Source organism: Malaclemys terrapin, chromosome 13 (genome assembly GCF_027887155.1).
Source record: "Malaclemys terrapin pileata isolate rMalTer1 chromosome 13, rMalTer1.hap1, whole genome shotgun sequence".
NCBI classification, from domain to species: Eukaryota; Metazoa; Chordata; order Testudines; family Emydidae; genus Malaclemys; species Malaclemys terrapin.
Window position 1 is genome coordinate 45,723,917 of NC_071517.1, and position 26,924 is coordinate 45,750,840.

The window sequence follows — 26,924 nt, forward strand, 5'->3', positions numbered from 1 at the left end:
TCTTCCCAGCCCTGCCACTGGGTGAATGTGGACAAGGCATTTGCCATCTCTGTGCCTCAGTGTCCCCTGCCGCAGTTACTGTCCTGTCTGTGTAGATTGCCAACTCCTTGGGGCAGGACCTGTCTGTCCAGCGCCTGGCACCGGGGCCCTGGGCCGTGACTGGCTGGCAGGCACTATTGTAATGCACAGGATGGAGGTTTCTGCAAACAGTGACGTGATCTCCAGAGCCCGTCTGCTAGTTACAGACGAGATGTTTGTACCCTGGAAATAAAGGCTTGTTTCATCACCATGGCTACCTGTTATTTAAACGCCTCAAATCCAGGGCCCAGTCCTGCAGCCCGTGGGCAGTTCTCAGCCCCTCCACAGAGCTTGTCATCCACAGATCTCCAAGCTCTTTACAGAGGTGGGTATTGTCATCCTTCTCCAACAGAGGGGAAACTGAGGCACGGAGCAGGGACAGGATGAGCCCAGCTCCCTGGCGCAGTGAGCGTCTCTCAGAGCAGTGCAAAGGCTACTTAATTTTAAATCCCCCTTCCCTAGCTGGATTGCCCAGCCCCTAGCAGCTCTGCCCCCTGAAATTCGCTGGGCTGCCCTCCACACATGGTGCCTGGACTGGGGGTGTCTCTGTCCCTGCTGGAGCGAGGTCTCCCCTCAGCCAGTCCCTGCGGGGAGGGGGAGTTCCCCGTCATACAGCTTAGTCTGTTCTCAGCTCACTTTGGGGCTGGGGGAGGAGGGATTCTCACCATCCCAGTGAACATGAAACCAGACAGTGCAGAGCTCACGGAGCTGCTCTTGGGGGTCTTCGCCCCGTGAGGGTCTGGGGAGCTTCGTCCCATGGCACCGACGGTGGATCGGGCGCTGTGGGGCGGGATGGGAGATTGGGGGTGATGAACAGGCAAAGTGCGCTGCTGAATGGGACCGTCGGGGGAGTCACTCACCCGGAGAGACGGATTGAGTCCAGCGCGGAGACCCCAGCATCTCTCCACCGGGCCGCAGGGTCTGGGACAAGGGGGGATCCTGTCACTGGTGCAGGCTGTCTCAAATGGGGGTGCTGGGTTGACCTGTAGGCTAAGGGCCCCCCAATATTCCAGGACACAGGCCTGCGGATTCCTGCTGGGTAAAATCAAAGTCTAAGCGAGCTCCGTCGGCTCCAACGTGGGAGGATGCCGGGGGGTTAGTGTGAATGGGGTCAGAGAGACCCCAGGAAAGATCCAATCCCGGGCTGGGGTTTGTACCCCCCGAGCTCAGATCTGGTTCACCCTGGGGCAGGGACGGGAGCCGGCCGGGTACGGCTGGGCCCAGACACGCCTTTCCCCCAAGGTCTGGGGGGTTGGATGGGGGGGGTCGGTGCAGGCTGGTGCCCAGCTGGGTGTGGGTTCCAGACCATCTCACCCTCCAGCACAGGCCCGGCAGCACCAGGAGGGTCCCACAGAACAGATGATGGGGAGGCTACAGCCCCGACCCCCCTGCTGGGCTGGGGGTGAGAAGAGCGAACCCCCCCCACACACACACACATGCCAATGGAGGGAGGATGAGCCTGGAGCCGGTCTGCGAGTGGCTCAGGAAACACCTGGAGGACGGGGGGGGGGGGGAAGCTGCAGTGAAGAGGTGAGGGGGCCAGGAACACAGGGGACCCTCATCCCCCCCACTCTGCCTGCAGCCTGCCCTTCCTCCCACCCCTTTGGGGACACCCCTGCCCCTGTGATCCTCTAGGCCCCTCACTCTGGGCCTGTGTCGCTGTGTGGGGTGAGGCCGGGGGGGGTGGTTGCTGGCTGGGGTACGAGGGGGTGTTTGGAAGGAGGGGGTGAGCCCGGCCCATGGGCGACGGGGACTGACCCGTAACAGGGGAGAGGATTCTGGGATCCCCCTCACTCCCTGCTCCCGGAGCCGGGCGCCCCTCTGGGGCTGGGCACTGGGGTGACTGTCGCTGTGGAGAAAGATGCTCAGGTAGGGGGCCTGGGATGGGGGATCGGGGACCAGCTGGGCCCTGCCGCCCAGCGGAGCAGCATCCAGCCCCCAGCGCTGTGCGACTGGCTGAGCCAGAGCCCCTGGGGCAGCTGCTGCCGGGCCAGACCTAGACACTGGGGGCCAGTTCCCCTCCCTCACCCCCAGCTTTCCTAGAGCCCAGGGTGTCCGTCCCGGGGTAACCTAGGGGGGTTATACCCCCTGCTCTCGGGTGCGTTACAGAGCAGCTGCAGCCTCACACACGGATGAATTCGCAGCCCCCAGGGCGGTATCCCCGGTGTAGAGACGCCCTGGGATGGAACGTGACCAGGGCCCGTTTCTTCAGTGGGTCAGGAACAGGGTAGAACATGGAGCCAGGGAGCCCTGCTCTGACCAGTAGCCCCCACTCCTCTCCCAGAGCCGGGGAGAACCCAGGAGTCCTGGCTCCCAGCCCCCCCTGCTCTGACCACCAGCCCCACCTCCCCTCCCCTCCCAGAGCTGGGGAGAGAACCCAGGAGTCCTGGCTCCCAGCCCCTCCCCCCCCCGCTCTAACCACCAGCCCCCACTCCCCTCCCAGAGCTGGGGAGAGAACCCAGGAGTCCTGGCTCCCAGCCCCCCCTCCCCCCGGCTCTAACCACCAGCCCCCACTCCCCTCCCAGAGCCGGGGAGAGAACCCAGGAGTCCTGGCTCCCAGCCGTCCCCTGCTCTGACCCACCAGCCCCCCCGCTCCCCTCCCAGAGCTGGGAAGAGAACCCAGGAGTCCTGGCTCCCAGCCGTCCCCTGCTCTGACCACTAGCCCCCACTCCCCTCCCCGAGCTCCCAGCCCCGCCCCCTCGGGGGCCCGGCCTGCGGGACTCCCGGGACGGGGCTAAGGCTGCTCTGTTACCAGCCGCCCCGTCAAGCTGCCCGGGCGGGTTCTGCCCGGAGACCGGTGACGCGCTGGCTCCGTCTGTCGCTATTGGCGGGACCGGCCCCTCTCGGCCAATCCCGGCAGAGGCTGAGTGCTCGGCGCTGCGCGCCGGGGATCAGTGAGCTGCGGCCGGGGGGGGGGGCGCAGCTGTCGGAGCGAAGGACTCCCCTGGGGATGGGGGGCCGGGAGACCAGCCTGTGTTTGTTCCTCCTCCTGCCCCTGGGGGCCCTCGCCGGCAAGGGACGGGACCCCCGTGAGTACCTGGGGGTCCCCCCGGGGGTGGGGTCCTGGGGCCGCTGGGATCGGGGCCCAGGCTGGGCTGGGGGGGGCCGGGACCGGTTCCCCAGTCACACGTGGGCTTGGCAGAATCGCAGGTTTATCCTGTTGTCATTTGTATTTGTCGGTATTGTCAAATGTGTGTTGATTTCAGTGTTCACCGGGCTGGGAAATGGGGGGCTGGGGGGGGGGACAGACAATTATTTTGTGTCCACGGAGGTTAAGATTCAAAAAGTTCAAACTCGAACCGGCCCAACACCGACTGGCAACATCTGGGTCAGAGTTTGTGCAGCGCCCGGCGCGACGGGGCCCTGACCCTGACTGAGGCCTGTGTGCATTACTGGGCCTGTGTGTGTGTGTGGGGGGGGTCACAGGGTCCTGGGCCCAGTGTGAGTAGAGCTGAAGGCTGCACAAATATAGGAAATGACCCTGAATGGGTGAGAGGTGTCCTCTCCAGACTCTAACCGCCAGCCCGCACTCCCCTCCCAGAGCTGGGGAGAGAACCCAGGAGTCCTGGCTCCCAGCCCCCCCGCTCTAACCCACCAGCCCCCACTCCCCTCCCAGAGCTGGGGAGAGAACCCAGGAGTCCTGGCTCCCAGCCCCCCCTGCTCTAACGCACCAGCACCCACTGCTGTCCCAGAGCCAGGGAGAGAACCCAGGAGTCCTGGCTCCCAGCCCCTCCCCTGGTTCCAACCATTACACCTCCCTGCCCAGCCAGGTGTTTACCTTATGGGGGAGGTGCCACCCTCTGTGACACTTTCACTTTCCGTCTCCAGCTGGCAGACGGGCTCTGCTCGGTCCCAGGGGATGGGGTAGCTGATCCCTTGTGGGGCTTTCTCGGCTGGCCCAGCGCTTCCTGGGGCAAAGTCCCCGGGGCGAGGCCAGGGGCAGGGTGTGCCCGGAGAGTCGCTCTGTTGGGGAGCCCAGTGGGGAGCGTCCCGGCCGATATAGGGGGAGAGTGACTGGGCTCAGCATGGCCGTGCCTGTCCCCCTCCCCCTCCCTCTCCTCCTGCTGGGGGTCTTTGCCGTCCCAGGGGGCTGTTCCTGTGAGTATTGGGGTGCTACCCCCCAGCACGGGGGGAGGGGCAGGATCCTGTCCCATTAGGGGCAGTGGTGACCTGTGCTGCGGGGTGTCGAGGGGGATGAGCCAGGGGGCAGGAAATGCTTGTATTGGGTTGAGGGGCTTTGGGGCTCAAATCCAGACCCCCCCAGGGCCCCATTCTGCTCTCGGCCACCTGACTGTGAATCAGGAGCGAGCCGCTGAGATCGGGGGGGGTGTAAAACTAGTGCGAGGCCAGAATCGAGCCCCGGGTGGCTAGCTGGGCACTGGCACTCCCCCGACCCCTATAGCCGGGTGTCCCGGGGAAAGAGGGGGTGGCCCGGGGAGCGGTACGGCTACGGGGAGTGGGGGATCTCTGCCAGTTGTTACCGGGGGGGGTGGTACAGGGAGCAGGGCTCCCGTCCCAGCTGGGCTCAGCTCCTGATCCGAAGGGGGGGGTCAGAGTCAAACTGCCAATGTTTAACCCTTTCCCCGCTGTCTGTCTTTGTGGGAACCCCCGGTTCAGGGTCAGCCCTGCTCCACTTCCTTCCCCACGACATTAGGCATGTCACGACCTCTGGCTATGCCTCAGTTTCCCCTCCCATCCCCCCCTTTGCCCCTCCCTGTGGGACGCTGGATTTTGCGGTGACGGCTGCTGCTCCCCGACACCCTGCCTAGCCCCCCCCTGTGGTTTCGTGCCCCCATCTGGTGAGCGCCCAGCGCGAGTTGGGTGAGGCTGCCAGACACGAATTGCTGCTGTTAATGAATGTTTATGGGGACCAGAAGTCAGGATAAGGGGCCTGGTCATGCCAGGTGCTGCGCGGACCCTGCTCAACTGAGATTGGGCCCCCCGTCACGCTGGGCACTGCATGGACCCCCGGCCCAACAGATAGGCCCCATCTACACTCTTGCAGTGGGGTGGGGTCCCGGCTCTCCCCGGGGGCTGGGCCGGACGAAACGGGCTGCTGGCTGATGGGGGGTGTGTCTCCCTTCTGCAGTGTGGGGTGGGGTCCTGGCTCACCCCAGGGGCTGGGATGGGACAGGGGATGAGGGGCTGCTGGCTGTGGGGTGGGTCTCTCCCCCATGGAGTGTGGGGTCCCGGCTCACCCCTGGGGGCTGGGATGGGGCAAGGGGCTGTTGGCTGAAGGGGGGTCTCTCCCCCCTGAAGTGTGGGGTGGGTTCCCGGCTCGCCCTGGGGGCTGGGATGGGGCAAGGGGCTGTTGGCTGAAGGGGGTCTCTCCCCCCTGAAGTATGGGGTGGGTTCCCAGCTCGCCCTGGGGGCTGGGCAGGGAAGGGGGCTGCTGGCTGACAGGAGGGTCTCTCTCTCTCTCCCCGCAGACCCAAGCCCGCACTCGCTGCGCTATTTCTACACGGCGGTGTCGGAGCCCGGCCCGGGGCTGCCCCAGTTCACCGTGGTCGGGTACCTGGACGACCAGCTCTTCTTCCATTTCGACAGCGAGGTGAAGCAGGCCCAGCCTCGCGCCCCCTGGATCCAGGCCGAGGGGCCCGAGTACTGGGACCGGCAGACCTGGATCGCCAAGGGCTGGCAGGAGGCCTTCAACGGCAACGTCCGCATCGCCATGGAGCGCTACAACCAGAGCGGGGGTGAGGGACTGGGGGCCGGAGCGTGGGGCCTGGCGGTGACCCCAGACACTGGGCCTAGGAGGGACCCCAGAGCCCGGGACCTAGGAGGGACCCCAGAGCCCTGTTCTGTCTCCATCCTCCATCCCTGGCCCCAGTGGTGACCCCAGGCCCGGTGGTGACCCTGTCCCATATCCCTGGGCCTAAGCAGAGACTCCATCCCCCATCCCCAGGTCTGGCAGTGACCCCGTCCCCGGGTTTAGCCCAGATCCCCATCCCCATGGTGACCCCGTCCCCGGGCAGCGAGGGGCCGTGGCCCCGAGTCAGGTCTAACGAGCCGCGTCAGGCGCTGTGGCCGGAGCTGTGGCCTCACCCGGCTCCGTGCGTGTCTCTCCAGGCCTGCACGCCTTCCAGTACATGTACGGCTGTGAGCTGCGGGCGGACGGCGGCACGGGGGGCTTCCGGCAGTACGGCTACAACGGGCGGGATTTCCTCTCCTACGACACCCTCACCCACGCCTGGGTGGCGCCCAGCAAGGAGGCCGAGATCACCAAGGGGAAGATGGAGGCCGACAGGCACCTGAGCCAGCAGCAGCGGGACTATCTGGAGAAGAAATGCGTCGAGTGGCTGCAGAAATACCTGAGCTACGGGAACGAGACGCTGCAGAGGAGAGGTGAGGGGGGCAGGGAGCCCATCCGGATAGCGGGACCCCCCCCCCACAGAGACTCCCCCACTCCCTGGCCTGTCGGAGACACTAATTATATTGACCCAGGGCTGGGTTACAGGGCAAGACCCCAAGAGGTCAGCGGAGCCTTTTGGGGGTCCCCTTCTGTGCCATGACGGCAGGGTAGAGAGACCCCTCCCCAGGCAGGTCCCATCTCCCCCTGCCCCTGGGCTCCTGTGCGGGGCAAGTCCCTGTGGGGTGTTTCCCAGGCTCTGACCTCTCCTGATTTCCAACGACTGGACCATGGGGGTGCTCAGGGACCCGGGTGCTGCTCACGGGCCCTAACCCAGTGGCCTCCCCCTCTGCCCCCTTGTCTCCCCAGAGCGCCCGGCCGTGCGGGTCACCGGCAGAGATGCCCCTGGCGGCCCCACCACCCTCTCCTGCCGGGCCCACGGCTTCTACCCCCGGGACATTGCCGTGACCTGGCTGCGAAAGGGGGAGAGCAGAGAGCAGGAGACATGGCGAGGGGGGGTCCTGCCCAACGGGGACGGGACCTACCACGCCTGGGCCACGGTGGAGATCGACCCCCAGGAGAGAGGCCTGTACCGCTGCCGTGTGGAGCACGAGAGCCTGGCCAAGCCGCTCGACACTGCGTGGGGTAAGGCCGGGGGGTGTGTGGACGCTGGATGACATGACGGGGGGGTGTCACAGGGTGACTGGCCCTACAGCCCCACCGGTAACGCACTTTGCTCACCTCCCCAGGTGGAGAAAATGAGCGAAGCCGCAGGACAGGCAGGTCGTGTGGCTAGCAGGGGAGGAGGCTAAGACAGGAACCAGAGGGGAGGGGGCACCCCGGAAAGCCGGAGGGAGCTGATAAATGAAGCGGGGCGTGATCGCGGAGCCAGCCTGATCCCAGCCCGGGCCGGGATCCTGGGCAGTGAAACGTCGGCTGGAGGTGAAACGGGCTTTAGAACACGGGGAAGCTGGTGCCAGGCCCCTGCGAGTTAGCGGGAGTTGAAAAGTCCTGTTAACAAAGGATTGAAAAGGGAACGCGAGGCCTGGGCCCCGGGGAGAAGAGACGCTCGGGAAGGAGCAGGGAAGGGCGCCCGCTTCCCCTGGCCGCTGCGGTTTGAAGAATAACGGACGTTCCCGGAACAGACTCACCACGGGGGTACGGAGCACGGGGTAGGGTAAAGAGACAGCCACGGGGGTGCGAATGGGGGATGGGAAGGACATGGTGTTTGCGGGGGGGTCTCACTCTCTGTTCCCTTGCAGAGCCCCCGTCCCGCTCTGCCCCGCTCCCTGCGCTGATTGGGGCCGTCGCTGGCGCTGCCCTGCTCGCTGGGACAGTTGGGTTTGTTCTCTGGAGGAGGCGGCGCTCAGGTAATGGGGGGCCGGCGGTGCCACCTCTCAGTGTGGGGCGTGCGATGGGGCCCTGGGGACGGCAGCAATCTGGAGGGGGACCCCTGCGTTGGGGTTGTGTGACTGCCCCGCGGGGGGCTGCTGCCGGGCCGTAGCCAGAGACGGGGAAGCCAGAGACGGGGCGGATGGCGCTGGGTCTCTCTGTTCCCTTCCTTACGCCCGGCTTCCCCTGGGACACTGAGTCGCGCGCTGAGCCCCGGGGTCTGTGCTGGGCCGTGGACGCGGGTCAGAGCCGGTTCCTGCCCCGGGAGCGGCCGCACTCACTGCAATCTGCCTTGTCTCTGCAGGGAAAACCGGAGTCATCAACACTCCAGCTCAGGGTGAGTGTGATCCCTCCATGCTGCTGGCAGGGGTGTGTGTGTGGTGGGGGTGTGCACAGCCCAGCCCGGGGACCCTCCCCTGGGACCGGGCGCTAACGCCCCATCGCCCCCTGCTCAGCCAGTCACCCGCAATCCCCTGCGTGGCGCGACGTGCCCCCGGCTCTGCGGGGTGCAGGCCCCTCTGGTCTCCAGGCTGAGCCGTGCCAGACAGGGGATCTCCAGGCAGGGCAACCGGGACTCCAGCTCCTCTCTGGAAGGTAAGGGGTTAATGATGGAGCAGGAGGGGTGACCCGTTAACCCTTCAGTTCCTGGTCAGAGGCCCCAGCAGGGAGACCAGGTGGGGGTGGGATCTGTGCAGGGCCGGCTCCAGGCCCCAGCTTGGCAAGCAGGTGCTTGGGGTGGCCACTCCGGAGGGAGGGGCGGCACATCCAGCTATTCGGCGGCAGTTCGGCGGATGGTCCCTCACTCCCGCTCGGAGCAAAGAACCTCCCGCCGAATTGCCACCGCAGATCGCGATTGTGGGTTTTTTTGGTTTTTTTTGGCTGCTTGTGGTGGCAAAAACCTGCAGCTGGCCCTGGATCTGTGTGTGTGCAGGGGGTCTTTCTGTTCCCTTCCTTACCCTGTCCCGGCTTCCCTGGGACACTGAGTCGCGCGCTGAGCACCCGGGGTCTGAGCCGGTTCCTGTCCCAGGAGCGGCCGCACTCACTGCAATCTGCCTTGTCTCTGCAGGGAAAACCGGAGCCATCGACACTCCAGCTCAGGGTTAGTGTGAGCCTGTCCGGGCTGCTGGCAGGTGTGGGGAGGGGGCACAGGCCAGCCCGGGGACCCTCCCCAGGACCGGGCGCTAATGCCCCATCGCCCCCTGCTCAGCCAGTCACCCGCAATCCCCTGCGTCGCGCAACATGCCCCCGCCTCTGCGGGGTGCAGGCCCCTCTGGTCTCCGGGCTGAGCTGTGCCAGGCGAGGGGGCCCCTCTTGTCTGGCTCTGCCCAGGGCAGCTCCGGGTGATGCTGTTCCCTGTCTGGGGCAGGCCGGGGGTGGTGAGCCCCGGGACGGGGTGGGCAAGGGTGGAATCGATTCCTAGGGAGACGTCTGCCTCCCGACACCGACACTGGTTCAGGAGACACTAACCCTCCTTCTCCCACCACAGCCGGCAACCGGAACTCCAGCGCCTCTCTGGAAGGTAAGGGGTTAATGATGGAGCAGGAGGGGTGACCCGTTAACCCTTCAGTTCCCGGTCAGGGGCCCCAGCAGGGAGACCAGGCGGGGGTGGGATCTCGGGGGACGGGGCTGTGAATGGGACTTGGCGATTCACCCTGCACTCCCCAGGAGGGTCATTTGTGAGCAGAGCAGGTAACCAGGGGCCCCTCCTTGCCCGGCACGGGGGCCAGGCTCCCCCCGGCTGAGCTGGGAGGGACGGTCCCTGAGATCCCACAGCGGGGCCCTGCCACATGGGCCCCTCCTCGCCCAGGGTCAGGGCCCCCCAGGCGAGCCCAGGGCAGGTCTAACGGGACAGGGCGGGTCTAACGGGACGGGTGGAGCTGGAACCCCTCCGAGGGGGGCGGTGACCCCGGGAGCACACTCAGCCCCTGGGCTCGGAGACGCTGACCCTGTCCCTTCTCCCCACAGCCAGCGACAAAGAATCCAGCAAAGGATCCAGCAGGGGTAAGTGCTGGGGGGTCCAGCCCCCCTGTGATCGGCTGTGGTCGCGGAGACCTCTATGGGGAGACGCTTTCCCCAGGCCCTGCCCCAGGGCGCCCTGCAGTCCCCAGCCGGGGGTGGGTCCCCTCTGCAAGGGGGGGGGTCGTTCCAGGCAGCAGGGACTCTGGGGGTGGGGTTGTGGCTGGGGGGAGGCTGCAGGGGGGGAGGGCTCATTGTACCTCACCCCCTATATGAACTGGGACAGGAGTGGGGCTGAGTGTGACACCCCCCCCGCAGAGCTGGGCTGGGACCCAGATACCAGGACCCTCAGATCCTGAACCCCCCGACCATTCCCGCCCCAGCTGGGGTCCCTGCGCTCCCCCACCCAGCCTCCAGCCCTGGTGCGTTATGGGGGTTATTACCCCAGAACTGGGTCTGCCCGGTCCCGGCCCCTGCCCCCTTTCTGATCCCTTCCCATGGTCCCTGCCTGGGCTGGGCCATTTCTGGGCCTCTGGGACGTTCTGCTCACCCCAGTCTGATCCCAGTGGTGCGGGGTGGGGGGATCGGCCAGGAACCAGCTCCCTGCAGTGCTAACCCCCTTCTCCCTCCCACAGGCAGCGACTCCGGGTGTGACACCGGCTCGCAAGGTAAGTGGTGACTCCAGCTCGGGGTGCTGGCTGCTCCCCCCGGTCATAGGCCCAGAACCCCCCAGGCCCGGCCCCTCTAGCAGACCAGCCTGGGAGCAGAGGGGGGGGAGCTCTGAGCGCCTGCTCCCCGTGGTGGGGAGCAATGAACCAGCCGGGAACTCCCTCCTCTTCCCCCCCCCCGCCCCAGGCAGAGCTGGGAGTGACCCTGCTGAGTATGGAGCGTCTCTCCCCCGTCTGACCCGGCTGCGGGAGGGTCTGGAGAACGGCCCGAGGGAGCCCTGTCCGGCTGCAGCAGGTCCCTCTCCGGTGTCAGCCCGACCCTATGAACAGACACGGCTTCTGCAGAGGTGCCAGTAGAAAAAGGGGGTGTGCCTGGGGGGGCACCCCCAGAAAAGTGGGGGGGCCATGGGGGCCGCCGGAAAAAAAGGGGAGGCTCCGGGCTCCCCCTGACTCCCTGTATCTCGTTCCTGCAGGGTCGGAGGCCGAGGTGCAGCTGCTGGGGGACACTGGGAGGGGAGAGACCAATCTCCCTGCAGAAACTCAGCAGCTCCTCCCTGTGGGTGTTCCTGCCCCACCCGATGACAGGGACCCCCCAGCGGGCATCGTCTAGGCTGGAGTTGTTCCTGGGGGTCTCTCCTCCCTCGGCCACTGACTGCCCGTGTGACCTGGACTGAATCCCTCACCCTTTCCCTCTGCCTCCGCGCCCAGGCCCTGGGTGCGACGCTCGGCTGCCTCGCGCGGGCTGCTGTGGGTTAAGTACCTGGGATCTGTCAGACTTACAGTGAAAGCTGCGGTGTGGGGCAGGGACCCTTTGATTTCTCAGCCAGGGGGATGTGTACCCCTGGAGGGTCACAGGGGTCTGCCAGGGGGTACATCAACTGCGCTAGATATTTCCCTGGTTTTACAGCAGGCGACACAAAAAACACCAGCAAAGTCGGTGCAAACTACAGTTTCATACAATGACTTGTTTCTATTGCTCTGTGTAATGTACAGTACACCGACCTGTAAGTACAATGTTTATATTTCAATTGATTTATCTTATAATTATACAGTAAAAACGAGGAAGTCAGCCATTGTCCAGTCATAGTGGGCTGTGACACGTCTGTATGTTTGTCTGATTTTGAAGTAAGTATTTTTAAGCGAGGTGAAACTTGGGGGACACACGACAAATCAGTCTCCTGCCAAGGGGACAGCAGCCTGGAAAAGTTGAGAGCCACCAGACTAGAGCGTGTCACTGAACGCCTGGAATAAAGGCCCGGTCTCTCGTGTGCCCCTCACTTGTCTGGGCGTTTGCTTTGTCTGTCTGAGCCCGTCTCCCCTCCCGGTGCCGGGTTCTGCTGCCCCAGCGAGCCGAACCGCCCTGTTGCTGAGAACTAAGGCGGCACTGGGGGATTCTCAGACCGAGGCCTGGGGCGTCCCCTGCTGGCACCATTGCAGCCGGGCGCTGGGAAGAGCCGGTAAAGCCCAATGGCTCCGTCACATTGAATTTAATCTGGATCCGGTTCGACTCAGAGCTGCTCGCTCCAGAGCCGTGCACAGACAGACCCGGCTAACACTGCGCAGACCACGGCGCTCTCAGTCCCAGCAGGTCTGGCTCTGTGCAGGGCAGAGACACCCCCACCCCCCTGCCCCTCCTCAGCCGGCCCTCAGAGCCGGACCCGGGGGAGTGTGTTCATTGCCCGTATTGCAGTAGTGTCTGGGGGGGCCCAGCCCAGGCGGAGACCCCCCAGTGCCAGGCGCTGCACAGCCAGTCCCTGCCCCGGGGAGCTGACACTCGGGGGAGAGACGCTCAGACTGGTTAACGTGGCTGGCATCGGCACGGCGCTCGGCGGAGGAGGCTGCGCCCAGGGGATCCTGGCCTAGCGATGCTCTAGCAGCATGTCGGGGCCTGTCTCAGGTCGGCGTGGGGCAGATTGGGGCAGGATCCCCACAGATCCAGCCGGCCTGGGGCAGGGTGCAGCTCCCGTGGGGTCTGGCACGACCGGCAGTTCAGCCCCAGCTCCCTGCGGCCTGCGTGTGACCCGCGCTGGGCCTGGCGGGCGGGCGCCAGAGGCCGGATCTCAGCAGCTCCGACGTTCCCCCAGCGCGCCGGTCCCCACGTGACTGCCTCGAACTCGGCTGCCGAGGGCCTGGCAGGGGAAGAGGAAGCGTGACCCTGCGGGCTGCAGCGAGCGCACTGCGACTCGCCATCCTGTCCCCCCGGCCCCCGGCATGGGGAACTTGCGGCCCTGCGGCGACCGGGGGAGAGTTAAACACAGCCGCTGCGCCGGTCGCCTGCCCTGGGCGGGGAGCCCGACACCGCAGCTGGCCTCCCACCATGGGCAGTGCCCACAGCACAGAGTGCCGGACACGGGGGGGACAGACACACCCCGACACCCCGGGAGCTGGGCCTGGTCGCTGGGCTTGATCCAGCTGCCTTCTACTGCCCATGGGAAGGGGGGGCAGACCGGGGTGGGCATGGGGGGGGGGCTGTGGGGCAGGGGGTGGGCACCGGGACAGGGAGGAAGGGCTCAGGAGAGCAGGCAGGGCCGCAGCAGGGCCGGCTGGGGGGTGTAACGCGGAGCAGAGTCCCCCGCCATCCACCAGGAGCTTTGTTACTTGCTGTCGAGTTTGTGTGGAAGGTGCCCGGACGCCAGGGTGACGGGCAGCAGGATAAACCCCCGCACGAGAGGCCAGGAGGCAGGGCCTGGAGCGATGGGGGGGTCAGTGGGGAAGGACACGGGCAGGGTGAGGATTAAGGGGGGGGCAGGGGAGTTAAGGGACAAGTGGCGTTGGAGGAGGAGCCCCATTTCCAAGGGGGTTTAGGGTCAGATTTACAAGGGGGGGTTCAAAGGGGTTGAAGCAGGTTCGTGGCCGGACGCCCGTCGATTTCAAAGGAGTTTCTAGCTTTGGAGATCAGCCACTAGGCGCTAACCCCCCTGGGGGGCTCTAAAAGGTTAACGGGGGGGGGGGTGCTGGGAGCCAGGACTCCTGGGTTCTCTCCTGGACGAAGACTCCTCAATCACTTTAGCTCTTTGGAAAGGCTGAGGGGCACGTGGGTAATGTGAGCAGGTGGGGGCGGCTCATTGGAGGGGGGGGGCTGTGCGGGGGGTGGGGGGGACCTGGTGTCTGTCCTGTGACTGTCTAAGCACAGAGGGTTCAGTTCTCTGCCCCCATGTCTGTGACTGTAACTGAAGTGGGGGGGGAGGCCCCGGCCCCCCCGTGTCTGGGTCCAGGGCCGGGCTGGGAGCGGGGGGGGGGGTCCCGGTCACCCCGTGTCTGGGAGGGGCCGGGCTGGGAGCGGGGGTCTAGGGCCCCCCATGTTTTTGTGGGGCTGGGCTGTGGGCGGGGGGCCCCGGGGCTGCTCTCCCCCCCCCGCTGTGCCGGAATCTCACTTCCTCCCCGGCCCGGCCCCGTGGGTCTGTCGCAATGGGCAGGACACGCCCGTGGTGCCCAATCCCCGCGGGGGGGCGGCTCCCAGGGCCAGCAGCCCCCCCCCCGCCCCACAGCACAGCGGGATCGCGCCCCACACGGCATGGGGGGCCCAGGCAGCCTCCTCCTCCTCCCCCTCCTCCTGCTGGGGGGCGCCGAGTGACGTGAGTAGGGGAAAACGGGGTTAACCCCTCCCCTGGAAGTGGGGGGTGGGGCTGGGAGCCAGGACGCCTGGGTTCTCTCCCCGGCTCTGGGAGGGGAATGGGGGCTGGTGGGTTAGAGCAGGGGGGACTGGGAGCCAGGACTCCTGGGTTCTCTCCCCGGCTCTGGGAGGGGAATGGGGGCTGGTCGTTAGAGCAGGGGGGGCCGGGAGCCAGGACTCCTGGGTTCTCTCCCAGCTCTGGGAGGGGAGTGGGGGCTGGTGGGTTAGAGCAGGGGGGCTGGGAGTCAGGACTTCTGGTTTCTCTCCCCAGCTCTGGGAGGGGAGGGTGTTGTGGGGGGGGGGGTTAAGCAGAGGGGGCTGGGAGCCAGGACTCCTGGGTTCTCTCCCCAGCTCTGGGAGGGGAGTGGGGGGCTGGTGGGTTAGAGTCACGTGAGTAGGGGAAAACCGGGGGGGTTAACCCCTCCCTTGGAAGTGGGGGGTGGGGCTGGGAGCCAGGACACCTGGGTTCTATCCCAGCTCTGGGAGGGGAGTGGGGGCTGGTGGGTTAGAGCAGGGGGGGCTGGGAACCAGGACTCCTGGGTTCTCTCACTGACTCTGGGGGACATTTCTCTGCCACAGGGCGGGGGGGGGGGTGCAGTGGTATATTTCCTGTGGTATTGGGGGAGGGGTGGGAGGTACTGCCCAGGTGGGGGAGCACCTGGCAGCAGTCTGGGGTGCTAGTGGATAGTGGGTGAGTTGTGGGGGGCCGGGAGCTCACTGGGGAGTTGGGGCCAGACCCACCCCCGAGGGTGACCTCATTGGGCTGGTGTCAGAGGATCCTGGGGCCGGACGTGGCCTTGAGCAGCTGTGACAGCCACACCCCCCCCCACTGTTGTCACCCCACATTTTCCCCTGTCCCCCCTCCACTCTCCCTGCAGCTCTGTGCCTGGGCTAGGGAATCGGGGTTAGTGGGCCGTGCGGTGGCAGGGCTGCCCTGCGGTGCTGGGGAAGGGAACTGTGTGTGTGTGTGTGTGTGTGTGTGTGTGTGTGTGTGTGTGTGTGTGTGTGTGTGTGTGTGTGTGTGTCCGTCCGTCCGTCCGTCCGTCCGTCCCTCTTGGGCATGCGTGTGTGTGTGCAGTGTCCGTGCACACACACACACCCTCTGTCCCATTCTCAGCACGGCTGTTCACTCCCTACCGTGTGTCAGGTGCCCTGCAGTGCTCCCAGCTGCTGGTGATTCCCCGTTCACTCTGTGCTTGAGGAGATGAGTGTGCCGTGTGTCAATCCCCCTTACAATTACATTGGGGTTTTTTGGGGGGGTCTCTGTAGAGCTGTGGGGAATGGGGGCTGCTCTCCCGGCGTTTGGGGAGGGGGTGCAGACAGATCCCACTAACACCTCCGCTCCCCTCCCCCGTAGGGTCGCACTCCCTGCAGTACTTCCTGACGGCCGTCTCGGAGCCCGGCCCGGGGGTGCCCGAGTTCACCGTGGCCGGCTACGTGGACGGGCAGCGGTTCGTGGAGTATGACGGCGAGGCCCAGCAGATGCAGCCCCGGGCGCCCTGGATGCAGGAGACCGAGCCCGAGGTCTGGGAGCGGGAGAACCACGTCCACAAGGTGCGTCAGGCCTGCTTCCGGGGCAAGGTGCGGAGCCACATGCACCTCTACAACCAGAGCAGGGGTGAGTCTGCGCCCGCACGCGGCCAGAGGGGCCGGGGCACTGGGAGCGCGGAGGGGAAGAGAGGGAGGGGATCTGGAGCACTGCTCTGGGAGCCAGGACTCCTGGGTTCTATCCCAGCTCTGGGAGGGGAGTGGGGTCTAGTGGGTTAGAGCAGCAGGGCTGGGAGCCAGGACTCCTGGGTTCTGTCCCCAGCTCTTTTCCCCTGACCTGCTGGGTGACCTTGGCCAAGTCAGTTCACCTCTCTGTGCCTCAGTTTCCCCTCTGGTTTCTTGTCTCTTTGCCCTGTGAGCTGTTTGGGGCAGGGACTGTCTCTCACTGTGTCTGTGCAGCGCCCCCAGTGGGCCGGGGCTCCCTACCCCCCTCTCTGTTCCCGGGAATGGCCGGATCAGAACCAAGGGCCATGCAGTCCTGCCCAGCAAGGCCCCCGCGGGGGGCAGATGAGGGCTGGCACTGAGGGGGGCACAGGGCAGGGCCCCTGGGGAGGGACAGGCTCCCTGCTAAGCAGGGTCTGGGGGGGATCCAGGGAGGGGTCACAGACCCAGCAGTGGTCCTGGCTCTGTGGGGTCCCCGTCCGAACCCCACCCCCGGCTCTGCCCCACCCAGGCTTCCACATCTTCCAGTACGCCTACGGCTGCGAGATCCGGGCGGACGGCAGCACCGGGGGCTTCCGGCGCTTTGGCTACGACGGGGGCGACTTCCTGATCTACGACGCCGCCCGGCACCGCTGGGAGGCTCCTGCCCAGGAGGCCGAGGCCACCCAGCGCCGGTGGAACGGGGACCCGGTCGCCCTGCAGTACTACCGCCACTTCCTGGAGCAGGAGTGCGTCGAGGCCCTGCGCCGCTACCTGCAGCTCGGGCAGGGGGCGCTGGCCAGGCGGGGTGAGGGCAGGGGACCTGGGGGGCAGGGTGAGGGCAGGGGGTGCTGGGGGTGGGGAGAGGGCAGGGGAGATGGGGGGCGGGGTGAGGGCAGGGGGCACTGGGGCTGGGGTGAGGGCAGGGGGCACTGGCCAGACAGGGTGAGCGCAGGGGATCCTGGGGGACAGGGTGAGGGCAGGGGGGGCTGGCCAGGTGGGGTGAGCGCAGGGGGTCCTGGGGGGTGGGGTGAGGGCAGGGGGCGCTGGGGTGTGTGATGAGGGCAGGGGGCATTGGCCAGGTGGGGTGAGGGCAGGGGGTCCTGGGGGGCGTGGTGAGGGCAGGGGGCGCTGACCAGTCGGGGTGAGGGCAGGGGGCGCTGGGGGTGGGGAGAGGGGAGGGCAGGGGGGTGCGGGCTAGGCGGGATGAGGGCAGGGGGTGCTGGGGGAGAAGTCAGAGGGGCTGGGTGGAGAGCAGGGGGTGCTGGGTGGGAGGGGAAGGGCAGGGGGTGCTGGGGGGGAGGGGGAGGGCTGCCCTTGGGGCCATGGGGCTGGGGGGCAGGGACATCTCTGATGCTCCCTGACTTCCCCTTTGGGGACACCCCTGCCCGAGGGATCCCCTGGGCCCCTCACTCTGGGTCTGTGTCCCCATCCGGGCGCAGGGAGGGACGTTGGGGCGGGTGCTGGTAACGGTATCGGGGGACCCGGGTGCTGCTCACCGGCCGTGACCCTGCGGCTCCCCCTCTGCCCCCTTGTCTCCCCAGAGCGCCCGGCCGTGCGGGTCACCGGCAGAGACACCCCCGGTGGCCCCACCACCCTCTCCTGTCGGGCCCACGGCTTCTACCCCCGGGACATCGCCCTGAGCTGGCTGCGACACGGGGCGAGCAGCGAGCAGGAGCCGCGGCGAGGGGGGGTCCTGCCCAATGGGGACGGGACCTACCATGCCTGGGCCACGGTGGAGATCGACCCCCGGGAGAGAGACCTGTACAGCTGCCGTGTGGAGCACGAGAGCCTGACCGAGCCGCTCGTCATCGTGTGGGGTGAGCCCGGGGGGAGCGGCATTTGGGCGGGGGGGGAGCCTGTGTGAGCGACTGGGACTGACCCTGTTCTGGGGGAGGGATTGACTGACCCCTGTGCTGGGGGAGGAGGGCTATGGGGCACTGATGGGGGACAGGGTGACTCACCCTTGTGCTGGGGGAGGAGCTCAGCGGGGCAATGGGGCACTGATGGGGGAGCAGGGCTGTGGGGAGGGTCTCGCCTGGTTCCCTTCAGCCCCTGTCCTGTCCCGTCTCAGAGCCGCCGTGCGAGTCGCTGCTGGTCCCGGTGGTGGCGGGCGTGATCCTGGCCCTGGGGGCGGTCGCTGTGCTGGTCGGCCTGGCCTGGAGGAGGAGGCTGTCAGGTACGGAGCTGGGCGGGGGATCCCCGGGCTGCCCCACGCCCTGCACTGCAGCCCTCAGCGCTGGTGCTGTGGGCTCCCCGAGGGGGGCTGGCAGGGACACTGATGGGGGACTCATGGAGGGAGGCGGCCGCTCACGCTGGGGTGTCTGGTCCCCTCTCGCGTGCTGGGTTTGTCCAGGGACCCTGAGCCCAGGTGTCCGTGCTGGGCCGGGCCCCAGAGAGCGACCAGAGACAGCTCCTGCCCTCGCTGAAACCTGCCTTCTCCCCGCAGGGCCCCAGGCAGATCTGTACTCGCCGGCACCGGGTGAGTGAGACGACCCCCCGCTGGGCCGGGCGCTGTCCGTGTCCCCCCGCCGAGACCGGCCTGTCCGCGGTGCCGAGCTGTGCGGTGTGGGGAGAGCTGGGGGGCAGGGTCTGGGCACCTCGAACACCCCGAGGGCACTGGGCCTGCCGGGACGGTCGCTGTCCTAGGGGTCTCCCTGAAACTCGAACCCCACGCCCACTCCCCGGGGCCCCTGGCGGGAGGTCAGCTCCCACGCGCCTTCCCCGAATGCAGCCTGGAAACCAGGTGTCAGGGACTGCCCGCGGGGGGGGGGGAGAGAGATTAACCCCTGGAACAGCTGCCCGCGGCCAGGGCGATGCTCTGTCGCTGGCAGTGCTTAGCTCACGCGGGGGGGGGGGGGGGTCACTCCGAGATCTGCTCTGGGGATCATTGTGGGGCCGGTCGCTGGCCTGGGCTGTACAGGATGGGGACGAGATGGTCCCTTCTGGCCTTGGACTCGGTGAAGGGGGCTGTTGTTAGCAGCCCCCGAGACTTTAACTGCCCCCCATTAGCGCATGCTGAGGGCCCGGGTCTTTGCCGTGACGGGCGCTGCGGAAGGGCTGGGTGGGTGGGTGGAGCCGGGTACTTCGGTCTGACATCGCCCCGTGAGATCCTCAGGCCTGGACCGGCCTGGGGTGCTCCACACGTCCAGCCCCAGTGCATTGTGGGGATTATTACCCCACAGCTGGGTCTGTCTGCCCCTGCCCCTGGCCAGCCCCTGCCCGCCTTCCCTGCCCCCCTTCCCTGCCTGGCCGGCCCCTGTCTCCCTTCCCGCCCGGCCCCTGCCCCCCTTCCCTGCCTGGGCTGGGCCGTTTCTTTGCCTCTGTGTCGCAATCTGACCAGCCCCCGTTTGTTCCCCGTGGGGCGGGGAGGTGGGGGGCTGAGCCCAGGGGAGCGTATCAAACCCCGCCAGACACTGACCCCCTTCCCTGCCTGGCCGGCCCCTGTCCCCCTTCCCTGCCTGGGCTGGGCCGTTTCTTTGCCTCTGTGTCGCAATCTGACCAGCCCCAGTTTGTTCCCCGTGGGGCGGGAAGGTGGGGGGCTGAGCCCAGGGGAGCGTATCAAACCCCGCCAGACACTGACCCCCTTCCCTTCTCCCCCCACAGCCAGCGAGCATGGATCGGACAGCTCCATCACCGGTACGTGGGGGGGCTCTGTCCCAGGGGAGTCAACGAGGGCTTGGTGGAGACCCCAGGCCTGGCCCCTCCGACAAACCAGCCCTGAGCTCCAGGCCAGGGTGCTGGGTGCAGGGCCGGGTCTGCGGCTGGGTCTATCTCCCTCTGCAGGGAGGGGTTCCAGGCAGCAGGGGCACTGGGGGGTGTCTCTGGGAGGGGGAGAGCTTGGGGGGGTGTCTCTCTGGGGAATGGTCCCAGGGGAGCCCCCCGGTGCCAGCCCCTCTCTGACCCATACGGACGCGGCTCGGGGCAGACCCTGACTCTCCCGTGTCTCCCTCCTGCAGCTCTAACGTAGCCGGTCAGAGCCGGAGGAGACTCCAGACTGTGAAGACACGGACTGACCAGGGGGTCCGGCCCCCCGCCTCTCCTCTGCATTATCTCTCTGTTACTCGTGTTCGGCCTCAGCGCTGTGCCTGGTGCTTTGGTGAACAGCCCATGTCTCCTGAACCTCCCGCCTCCCTGGGACCCACTGCTGGGGGGCCGCCGGCCCCGAGCTCTGCGTGTCGGCCACAGGACGCGAACTGGGCAGCCCCGATGGGCATGGCCGGCCCCATTCACTGCATGGTTTATTTAGTGTGTGAGCCCCTTGTAGTAAGTGAAGGCAATGTAGTAAGTAAAGGCCTAATGAAGGCCCAGTATGAGGCCTGAACCAAACTAAAGTAATGGTCAAGACTTTGCTAATATGAAGCAAAGTTAAGCTGTGAGCAAAAGGCAGGCCCTGCTCACAGAAGTTGGCAAGGAAAGGGCTGATGTTGCAGAAATACATATTCATTTAGCATAGTTATAGTATAAACATGGTACCAAGACATACTATACCGGAACATTCCACAGATAACATGGAACAGGCCGACCCATCCCAATGACAGGGGCAAAAGGGTAAAATGATGGATAGAGTTGTTTTGATCAAACCAACAGGTACAAGGTGTGAGGCGGCACCTTATTACGTAGAGGGGTTGTACCTCGCTACGTAGAGGGGTTGCACCTCAATACGTCAGGAGTGATGTGTAACTTGTTTGTACCTGTGTATAAGAATGTGTCCCTGGGGTGGTGTCTTTGTCCGGTATCTGGAAGACAGCATCCAAAAAAACATGGTTATGCTACAAAAAATATTCTACAACACTGGTGACCCCGACCGCTGATCTGGTGAGTAAGCAAAACTGCCGTGGTAGGAATCGCGATCTAACATGGCAGTAAACCTCGAGCTAAGGAACCCCCTTATCCCCTCCCTCATGATCCCCATGGAGTTTGATAATTGTTGGACCCGCTGGATTGCCAGTAAAGGGGGTCCATATGAATTTAAAAAAGAGAGTGGGGAAACATGGACTGGCTTATGTAGAGCGATGGTAGAAACCGAGGCTCTGAGAAACAGTAATAAGAGTAAAAAAAGCAAGAATTTTGCAACTCATGTCTCTGGTAGTGAGACGGCTCAGACAGCATGTTGGAATGCTGGCCAAACAAGTCACAGAAAAAAAAACAGGAGGAGTAGAAGAGGTAACCCGGGCAGTTGAGCACTGGAAAGCCCAAGCTCTGTTAGCACAGCAACAGGCGGGCCAAACTCATGATATGCTCGAGCAAGTGAAGCAGGAAAATAAAAAATTGGAAACAGCTGTAGAAAACCTGCAAAAGCAAAAAGTGCCGTCCCCTGTGTGACGGAGCAGGGCAGATTTGACCTGGGAATGTTGCAGGGGGGTTGCAATGGGGATGTGGGACTTCCCTTGAAGGAAGCTACCTGAGCTGTAACCTGAGCCAGGAACGGGGGTGGGGAGAATTAACACCTTCTGCCCGGGAGACTGAACAAAGGAGAGGAGCAGCGGGAGGGGCTGAGAGTTTAGTTTCGGTTGGGGCTGGGTGGTGCAACGCAGGGAACCCCAAGCTGGGGTCTAAGCTCCCTGAACCCCCCAGAGGGACCTAATTGAGGGGGTCCGGTCGTACCTACACGCTCTGCTTGAGACTGTGTTCCTGTCCTTAAATAAACCTTCTGCTTTACTGGCTGGCTGAGAGTCACAGTGAATCTCGGGAAGAGGGGTGCAGGGCCCTAACTCCCCCACAATCCGCAACAACTGGTGGCAGCGGCGGGATCTACTGCACCCCGTGGACGGCGCTTCCTGCAGTAAGTGACTGGGGAGCAGTAAAACGAAGGGGGATTGACGGGGACCAGGCGTGCTGAAGAGTGAGAGAGAGACGGTTATTACCCCTGGGAGTGTGTGACCAGCGAGAAGGACTTTTGCAGTAACAGGGTCCCCCGGGGGGATCGCAGCGAGTGGTCCCAGGGGCGGAGGAGTCTGCAGCTCGACCCTGGCAGAGAGGTGGTGACCTCGAGAAGGGCTGGCACACTAGGGGGCCCCTGGGAACTGTGGGGAGCTGTGAGCACACAGGCCGGTGAGTGGCCAGCAGGAAGATGTATGCCAAGCGGCTTAAGAGCGACCTGGTGGAGCTGTGCAAGCAGAGGCGGCTGCGCATTGGGAGGCTCACCAAAGAACAGCTCATTGCCCAGCTGGAGGCGGAAGATCGCGCGAATGAACTGATCCCTGTGTCTCAGGGAAGCAGCCTGGCAAATGCAGCGCAGGCACCAGTGTCTGTCCCAGCTGGGAGTGGTCAGCCGGCTGCTGAGGGCTTCCCGAGACCCCTCCTTCCTATGCCTAGGGGAAGGGTGGGGAGGAGCCCAGCAAATACCGAGGGCGCCGTGACCCCCCCGGCCAGCAGGGGATCCCCCCGGCGAAGCCCGCCGGCCAGCAGAGGATCCTCCCGGCGACGTTCGGCATCCGGGGAGCGGAATTGGCTGGAATGGGAGAAAGAGCTAAAACTGAGAGAGCTGGAGGATCATGAACAACAGAGACAGCATGAACGGGAGGAGAAAGAGAGACAGCATCAGCGTGAACGGGAGGAGAAAGAGAGACAGCGTCAGCATGAACGGGAGGAGAAAGAGAGACAGCATCAGCGTGAAGAGAGACAGAGACAGCATGAACGGGAGGAGAATGAGAGACAGCGTCAGCATGACCTGGAACTGGCGAGATTGAAGGGCAGCGAACCCCCGGCTGCGGTGAGTGAGGGGGGACCCAGGACTGCACGGAGCTTTGATAAGTGCATCATGGCCCCATACAAGGAGGGGGAGGACATGGATGACTTCCTGGAGGCCTTTGAGACGGCCTGCGAGCTGCACCGGGTGGATCCCGCGGACAGACTCCGGGTCCTTACCCCCTTACTGGACCCCAAATCCGTGGCATTGTACCGCCAACTGGGAGAGGCAGAGAAAGGGGACTACGAACTATTCAAAAAGGCCCTGCTACGGGAGTTTGGGCTGACTCCTGAGATGTACCGGGAAAGGTTCCGGAGTCAAGATAAAACCCCTGAGATCTCATATCTGCAACTAGCCGTCCGCATGGAAAGATACGCCAGCAAGTGGGCTGGTGGGGCCCAGACGAAGGAGGACCTGATTAAACTGCTGGTACTGGAGCAACTGTATGAGCGGTGCCCATCCGACCTGAGGCTGTGGTTGGTGGACAGAAAGCCAGAGAACCCGCGACACGCCGGGCAGCTGGCTGATGAGTTTGTAAAGAGCCGGTCAGGGGGTGGCAGGGAGGAGCCCCAAAGGAACAGGCCCGCCGCGATGCAGAGAGAGAGTCACCCTGGGACCTCCCAAAGGGGGAATATGGGGAATCCCCTCCCACGGGGAAGGCCCAGCATCAGGGACAACCGACCGGCTCGAGGGGACCCACGGGACCTGAGCTGCTATTACTGCGGCCGAAGAGGCCACGTTCGGGCCCAGTGCCCCAAGCTCAAGGACAGACTGAGCAGACCGAACCCGCACCGGGTTAACTTGGTAGAGGCCCAGACGGACGAGGGGCAGGCTTCCCACGCAAGAGGGGCTGGCAGCTTATCAACTGCTCAAGAGAGAGAAGGGCCCCCGGCCAGCTTCTCTGGGGGGCCAGATGCTCCGGACTCAAAGTTCTCCATTTACAGGGTTGGCGCGGGGCTGTCCCTGCGGAGCGAGTGCCTTGTTCCCCTGGAGGTGGATGGGAAGAAAGTTTATGGATACTGGGACACGGGCGCAGAGGTGACACTGGCCCGGCCCGAGGTGGTGGCCCCAGATCGGATGGTGCCCAACACCTTCCTGACCCTGACCGGGGTGGGCGGGACCCCATTCAAGGTTCCCGTAGCGAGGGTACACCTGAAATGGGGGGCCAAGGAGGGCCCCAAGGACGTGGGAGTGCACCACCATTTGCCCACTGAGGTGTTGATGGGGGGGGACCTAGAGGACTGGCCAAGCAGCCCCCAGACCGCCTTAGTCGTGACCCGTAGCCAGAGCCGGCGAGGGGCACTACGCCCTGACCTTGGGAAGGATGTCCCACCGGAGGCAGCGAACCCTTCCCGGGTGGGGAGGGAACACCCAAGGACAGGCCGCGGGGTGGCTGGGGCTTCCGACCCAGCCGACGAGAGGGAGCAGGTCCCCATCCCTTCCCCAGCCGCCGAGTTCCAGGCCGAGTTGCAGAAGGACCCCTCCCTGCGGAAGCTAAGGGGCCTGGCTGACCTCAGTGTGGTACAGACCATGAGGAGAGGATGCAAGGAGAGGTTCCTGTGGGAGAAGGGGTTCCTGTACCGAGAGTGGGCTCCCCCGGGGGAAGTGGAGTCGTGGGGGATCAGGAGGCAGCTGGTGGTTCCCCAGAAGTTTCGCCACAAGCTACTGTACCTGGCCCATGACATCCCTCTCGCAGGGCACCAGGGGATCCGGCGCACCAGGCAGAGGCTGCTACAGAACTTTTACTGGCCCGGGGTCTTCACCAACGTCCGGCAGTACTGCCGATCCTGTGACCCCTGCCAGAGGGTGGGGAAGGCCCGGGACAAGGGGAAGGCAGCATTGAGACCTTTGCCCATCATAGAGGAGCCTTTCCAGAAGGTGGCCATGGACATAGTGGGACCTCTCAGCAAGACGACCCGGTCTGGGAAGAAATACATCCTGGTGGTGGTCGATTTCGCCACCCGCTACCCCGAGGCAGTGCCCTTATCGTCCATTGAAGCAGACACTGTGGCGGATGCGCTGCTGACCATTTTCAGCCGAGTGGGGTTCCCCAAGGAAGTCTTGACGGACCAAGGGTCCAACTTCATGTCGGCCCTACTCCGGTGCTTGTGGGAGAGATGTGGGGTCCGGCACAACTGGGCCTCAGCATATCACCCCCAATCCAACGGGCTGGTGGAGAGGTTCAATGGGACGCTAAAAATGATGCTGAAAACATTTATGAATCAGCACCCGCAGGACTGGGACAAGTACTTACCTCACCTGCTGTTTGCGTACAGGGAGGTACCCCAGGAGTCTACCGGGTTTTCGCCTTTCGAACTGCTATATGGAAGGCGGGTAAGGGGGCCCCTGGACCTGATGAGAGACGAATGGGAGGGGAAGGCCACTCCTGACGGAGAGTCGGTGGTGGAGTATGTCCTGACCTTCCGGGAACGACTTGCCGAGCTCATGGGCCTGGCCAGGGAGAATCTGGCCAGAGCCCAGAGGAAGCAGAAGGTCTGGTATGACCGCACAGCACGGGCCCGCGCCTTCGCCACTGGGGATCAGGTGATGGTCCTCATCCCCGTGAGGAAAAACAAACTCCAGGCCGCCTGGGAAGGGCCCTTCAAGGTTGTCAAGCAACTAAACGAGGTAAACTATGTGGTGGAGCTGTCGAACCGGGCACACCACCACCGGGTGTACCATGTGAATATGATGAAGCCATATTATGACAGGGGGAATATGGTGTTGGCCGTGTGTGGACAGTGGGAGGGGCAGGGAGATGACCCTTTAGTAGATCTATTCCCTGGGACAAGAGTTGGCTTCCCCCTGGAAGCAATTCCTCTCTCTGATCGGCTAACCCCTGCCCAGCGAGCTGAGATCGGAGGGGTGCTGCATCTGTACCAGCAGCTGTTTTCCAACCAGCCTGGACGCACTAATCTGACTGTCCACCGGGTGCAGACAGGATCGCACCCGCCTATAAAATGCTCCCCCTTCCGAGCCACAGGGAATACTGCTCAGGACCTGGAAAGAGAGGTCAATGACATGCTGGCTTTGGGGGTGATCCAGCCGTCTTCCAGCCCTTGGGCCTCGCCGGTGGTGCTGGTCCCCAAAAAGGACGGGTCGATCCGGTTCTGTGTGGACTATCGGAAGCTCAATGCCATCACTGTAGCCGATGCCTACCCCATGCCCAGGCCGGACGAGCTCCTAGACAAGCTGGGAGGTGCTCGGTACCTTACCACCATGGATCTTACAAAGGGCTATTGGCAAGTGCCGCTGGATGCAGATGCCAGGCTGAAATCGGCCTTTGTCACCCCTCTGGGGCTCTATGAGTTCCTGACCATGCCCTTCGGCCTCAAGGGAGCGCCGGCCACCTTCCAGCGCCTGGTGGATCAGCTACTGAGGGGGATGGAGAGTTTTGCCGCGGCGTATATCGATGACATCTGTGTCTTTAGCCAGACCTGGGAGGACCACATATCCCAGGTTAGACAAGTGCTGGACCGACTCCAGAAGGCTGGGCTGACCGTAAAACCGGAGAAGTGCAAGGTGGGGATGGCTGAGGTATCCTACCTAGGCCACCGGGTGGGAAGTGGCTGCCTGAAGCCGGAACCAGCCAAAGTGGAGGTGATCAGAGACTGGCCCGCTCCTCAAACCAAAAAGCAGGTCCAAGCCTTTATTGGGATGGCAGGGTACTATCGGAGGTTCGTGCCCCACTTTAGCGCCATAGCCGCCCCCATCACTGAGCTGTGCAAGAAGGGGAAGCCAGACAAAGTGGTCTGGACCGAGGAGTGCCAGGAGGCTCTCCGGGCGCTGAAGGAGGCTCTGGTCAGTGGCCCAGTTCTGGCAAACCCAGACTTTGACAAGCCCTTTATGGTGTTCACCGACGCCTCAGACACAGGACTGGGGGCGGTGTTAATGCAGGAGGATGAAAAGGGGGAGAGACACCCCATCGTGTACCTGAGCAAGAAGTTGCTACCCCGGGAGCAGAACTACGCGGCCATCGAGAAGGAATGCCTGGCCATGGTGTGGGCCCTCAAGAAACTAGAGCCATATCTCTTTGGGCGTCACTTCACCGTGCACACCGACCACTCTCCCCTGACCTGGCTGCACCAGATGAAAGGAGCCAACGCCAAGCTCCTGAGATGGAGCCTGCTCCTGCAGGATTATGACATGGACGTGGTCCATGTGAAGGGACGTGACAACCTGATAGCGGACGCGTTGTCCCGGAGAGGGAGCCCTGAACTTCCCCAGGTCACTGGTCAGAGTGACCTCGCTCAGTTCAGTCTCGAAGGGGGGAGAGATGTGACGGAGCAGGGCAGATTTGACCTGGGAATGTTGCAGGGGGGTTGCAATGGGGATGTGGGACTTCCCTTGAAGGAAGCTACCTGAGCTGTAACCTGAGCCAGGAACGGGGGTGGGGAGAATTAACACCTTCTGCCCGGGAGACTGAACAAAGGAGAGGAGCAGCGGGAGGGGCTGAGAGTTTAGTTTCGGTTGGGGCTGGGTGGTGCA

The 26,924-nt window shown here is 64.5% G+C and overlaps 1 protein-coding gene and 1 pseudogene across 1 annotated transcript; both read left to right on the forward strand.

Annotated features, from left to right (window-relative positions):
- Positions 1–3,926: 3,926 nt before the first annotated feature.
- Positions 3,927–8,917, forward strand: LOC128847418 (major histocompatibility complex class I-related gene protein-like; the record flags this gene model as incomplete). Its single annotated transcript, XM_054046804.1, has 6 exons — positions 3,927–4,176; positions 5,508–5,774; positions 6,148–6,423; positions 6,797–7,072; positions 7,690–7,797; positions 8,886–8,917. Coding segments are annotated over exons 1-6 (1,032 nt in total), but the record flags the coding sequence as incomplete, so codon positions are not given.
- A 5,040-nt stretch (positions 8,918–13,957) lies between these two features.
- On the forward strand, positions 13,958–19,849 carry LOC128847579 (major histocompatibility complex class I-related gene protein-like; annotated as a pseudogene).
- Positions 19,850–26,924: the final 7,075 nt, after the last annotated feature.